Below are 4493 nucleotides of genomic sequence, written 5' to 3'. Positions count from 1 at the left end.
GGGGTCGCGGCTGTCGTGCTGCAGCACTACGAAGAGGCAGAGATTTTCTTTGAGGATGCCTGCTGCTTGGAGCCATCCAGCATTATAGCCTGGACGCTTTCAGGTACAAAAGCAAGCCAGCCTATGTGCTCAAGGCGTTCCTGTAGAGACAAGCATTGCTTCTGCCCCTGCTCCTCTTCTCCCTGCTCTAATCTGAGGGCTAAGGGAAGGATTTTCCTAAGGGTCGGATGTCTACTTACGCTGCTCTTTCTGTCTCCCATAGGTTTGTTTTATGAGCTGCAGAATAACAACATTCAGGCGGAAATGGCCTTCCGTGAGGCTAAGAAGCTACTGCAAGCACAGCTCGCCAAGGAGAGGAGCATCCCTGAGGCTGCTGAGGGAGAAGGAGGGGAAAAGCACGTTTCTGCTGCGTGTGTGAGGTCTCCCAGCCCAGGCCCAGAAGAGTGCTTGCCAGGTAACGCCGAGCAAAACCAGGAGGTGCCCTAGCACCAGCAAGGAGGAGGGGGCTCGGAGCAGCGTGGGAGGTGGTGAACAGTGGAAGGAGAAGAGAAATTTCTAAGTATTTCTAAGAGGAGAAATACAAAGTGTAAAGGAAGAAGTTGTGGACTGTGAGCTAGAATAGGCTGACCACGAACTACGCCAGCGAGAGACAACAGCAGCAAGCGTGCTGCTTTAAATGATGAAGCTTTCTGAAAGCAGCACAGCCGATGCCTTGTCTTACCTGTGGCCTAGCAGAGGGACCAACCTTCGCATTTGTTTTTCTGCCCCAGCCCAGTGCTGCTGGTATAACGATGTGTGGGCAGCGGCCAGGGCGGCTGGAGGAAGCGAGCGTACTTTTTGAGGCTTTGGGAGGGCAGAGCTGCCCCTGTGACAGTCATACACGAGGGTCATCCAGGTTTAGCTTTCATGAAAGCTGTGGCTGTGACTTCCCAACACAGCTTGGAAAGCACTGCCTCGCCAATTCGAAGAGCAAAACAGCTGCTCGGTGGTGATCCTGAACCAAAGGCTTCCTTTGGAGCCTCGCTGCGTCCAGCCTCACCCTGAGCCAAGACTTTCTGTCCCGAGTCCTAAATATTTGGCCAGGCTGCGGGAAATGTCGGCTGGCTTTATTTTTAACGTTATCACCACTTCATGCAACGTGCCTCAGGCAGGCAGGCCTCGTGTCGTATGCCCTTTTTTGCCCCTTCTGATTATGAGGGAAGGGATATTGCCTCATTTATACCTGTTTCTAGCTTCACATGGTAATCTTGTACTCAAAACCCCAGACCCAGGTATTGCCTCCTGCAAAGAAATTTCTTCCCAGTTCCGCAAATCTTTTGTATTTTCTCTCTTCCCCATTCCTGCGGAATCACGCTCCAAACCAGGCAGTTTATGGCAAACTCTTTGCACCTAATGGTTGTTGGGGGTTTCATTCCAGAGAGGGTTCCAGGTGGCTCAGCTGACAAACTGCCAGAGGCGGTGGAGCCTGCCCTGGCCTGCGCGGCACCCGGGGAAGAGGCCACTGCACTGGAGGCAGCCCTGAAAGGTGAGGGGATGGGGGCCTGGCCTGTAAGGGAGAGCCCAGTGCTGGGAGATGGCCTCGTGTGATCAGTGGGGAGGGGAACAAATTGGGAGCACTGAGCCGTGGCCATCCTGATGCCAAGGCGGGACATCGAGGCTTGTTCTCTCTCCCTAGCCAGGGAATCTCCAGGCAAAGGAGGTTCATCCCGATTTTCAGAGCAGCACATCTCAGGATGGACAGCCAGCGGGTGAATGCAGCGCTCTCCCTGCATGTCACTGCACCCAGCTGCCTTTATCGGCTGCTCGGATGTCTCCCTCCTGAGATGCCAGCTCTCAAACTGTCCCTACGGATCTCCTCTGGCCGTGTGTTGCATGATCTGCCTCCTCTACAGCTGCACTCTCCAATGGGTGGCAAAGAGGTGGCAGTGCTGGGTGCTTCAGGCCCTGCTGGGTTGGTTTGGGGAGGCAGGGGCCTCACTGTAGTTAACTCTGACAAGCTTCAATCATAAATTCCTACCTTCTCTTCCTCTGAGTTTGGACTGGAAAATTAGTGGGTCAAGAGCATCGGTTCTTTTCACATCTTTTACAAAAACTTAAGCCCTTCAGAAAGAAACGCTGAGTTAATCTCTGCTTCAGCCTCCTCTGCCACCTCCCGGGCTTTACACCACGTTGCTGGGCTTCCTCTGTCCCCGCCAGGGTCTCAGCCCCTGCTCTTGCTTCAGAAATAAAAAGCCCACTTTGGGACTGATGGAGACACGTTTTCTTGCAGCGCCATCCCCTGTTTCAGGACTTAGCCAACCTCCCTGCACAATCTTCATGAAGGCAGTGGAATTCCTGATGAAAGTCAATGCCGTCCAGGTCAGCTCAACGTGGAGTGGAGGAGTGGGAAGGGAGGTTTGGTCTCCTCCCCTGGGTTATTACCAAAGAGCTGGTGGCAAGCTCCAGCCCTTCTTGGGCTCGGAGAACAAGCTGTGGCTACCCCAGATGCCGAGCGCAAGAGGAAACAAAACCACCGCTGCCCAGAAATGCAAAACCGTGGCCAGGCAGAGTGTTCAGACCAAAATGCTGGTTGGGGACACAGTCATCTCAGGCAGGCGAGGTTCTCGGGGTGCCTCAGCTCAGCACTGCTCGCTGCGGAGGGAACAGCCAAGTCAGAAATGGTGCAGACGTGCTCTTCTCTCTACATTCGGAGATGAGGTGCATTATTGTGATGCCTCCGAGGCGCCAGTACTCCTTTCTTGTTTCAGACGCTTGTGTATGTCAGAGCAATTTTTGTGTCACCTGTGGAATGTCCCTGTCCCACAGAGTCATCTCTCTGGGATCTCTGACTGCCACGTTATGCTGCCTGCCTTAATTTTACATGGCAGAAAGAGTTGCTAAAAGCAAAACAGAACTAGAAGTAATGGAGGTAAATATTCAAAGGGGGGGGGGGAATCTCCTGTCTGTTTTCTGTTCATGGCAGTCAAATAGGTGCGAGTCAGTCCTCCTGCCGTGTGCTTCTGGGGGTGCCCGTGGTTTGCCTCCTCTCCTAACCGCGCCGGTGTGCCGTTCCTCCACAGTTTGTTCACATGGCGCTTGCCCACGAGCTGCTGAGCCTTCAGGGAGGTCCCTCCTGTGCATACTACCTGGCGCTGGCCCAGACTTACTTGCTGAAGGAAGATTTCTCCAAATGCGAAGAATGTCTCTGCGAGGCCGTTAGGATCGACTACATGGTAATTCTCCGCGTGTTCCTGGGGCGCAGCACGGTGCCCCGAAGCAGGACACTGGCCAAACACCGCAGCGGTCTCCACCTGTGTTGTTGCTGCGTGTGAACCTAGAGCCCATGCTTCCCTTCCACTCGAGCAATTCTAACGCTAGTCTGCAGCAGCTTCTGCAGGGGAGGACAATCACAGCTGATGAACCACATCAGGCTGTGGCTGCAGCACTGCCCTCCTCATTACCCCGCTTATTACTTGTCTTCTGTCATCTCCTGCACAGACAGGCGGCATTTCTGAGCGAGGACTCTGCAGCGTCTGCCTTTCTTTTCCCTTTGAACGTGTATACCCTGATCCTCTTTCCCTCTGTTGGCGAGTCAGGCTCTGTGTCATGAGAAACAGGGTTGCCGTTCAGCAGAGAGGCAAGGCGGCTTTGGAGAGTCGGGCTGAATGGAAGGCAGAGAGGGCTGTGAAGCTGACATCTCCGAATGCCATTTGCATACTCACGATACCTGGGGAGCCTTGCACGGGCCAGGACACCGTGCAAGAAAAAGCCGGAGCGGGCTCCCAGTGCTGGTGTTATGCAGGCAGCCCACTGACTTGATTTTCTCTTTGTACGTAAAATCCGTCCTGCTATAATCAAACACCGGCCAGCTCTTCTTTTCTGCTGCTTACGGGGGTCCCTGGCCCTCTCCCTCCCATCTCCCAGCCACGTCTCACTCCCCGTTTTGTGTGCACAGAATCCAAATGTCTGGGCTCAGAAAGGGCACCTGTGCTACCTGAAGAGGGACTTTGGCGAGGCAAAGGAGTGCTACGAGCGAACCATCAGTTTTGTGGAGGATGCTGCGGATATGCACTTCGTCTACCTGCGCCTGGGCTCCATCTACCTGGAAGAGGAAGAGGTGAGGAGCCAGCAGGAGTGGTGGGAGGGAATTCGCCACAAAGCAAATAGCAGGAGATCTCAGACCCCCGGTACAAGTCTCCACTATCTGTAGCTATAGCCAAGATCTCGCAACACAGCAAACCCTTCTGGAGCTCAGCTCCTTGGAGCATGGACCTGCCCTGCTCCTTTGTGCCGGCTCCAAGTCCCAGCTGCAATGTCTCAGGCTGCTGCTGAGCCATTTCTCATCATCCTAGCGAGGAGGGCGACTTCTGCATTAGCGTGCCAGCACAGAGCCACCACGTCGGCGGCAGCGGGCAGGCTCTCAGCCCCCCTGGCAGCAGTGGGGACGGTGGGTGTCTGAGCCCTACCGGAGATGGGGTGTTTGGCAAATTCCTGAAGGGGGGGGGGGGGCCGTC

The 4493-nt window shown here is 54.8% G+C and overlaps 1 protein-coding gene across 1 annotated transcript in view; it reads left to right on the top strand.

Moving 5' to 3' along the window:
• CFAP70 (cilia and flagella associated protein 70) overlaps positions 1-4493 on the top strand; it is a 26254-nt gene that overhangs the window by 17006 nt on the left and 4755 nt on the right. The window contains exons 19-24 of the mRNA XM_009278448.1: positions 43-103; positions 263-454; positions 1418-1525; positions 2270-2358; positions 3060-3212; positions 3935-4096. Of these exons, the coding sequence (XP_009276723.1) occupies positions 43-103; positions 263-454; positions 1418-1525; positions 2270-2358; positions 3060-3212; positions 3935-4096 (765 nt within the window). The remainder of the gene's footprint in view (positions 1-42; positions 104-262; positions 455-1417; positions 1526-2269; positions 2359-3059; positions 3213-3934; positions 4097-4493) is intronic.

The sequence above is a fragment of the Aptenodytes forsteri genome, unplaced genomic scaffold (genome assembly GCF_000699145.1).
Source record: "Aptenodytes forsteri isolate BGI_AS27 unplaced genomic scaffold, ASM69914v1 Scaffold26, whole genome shotgun sequence".
NCBI lineage: Eukaryota > Metazoa > Chordata > Aves > Sphenisciformes > Spheniscidae > Aptenodytes > Aptenodytes forsteri.
This window is presented reverse-complemented; position numbering and strand designations above follow the sequence as displayed.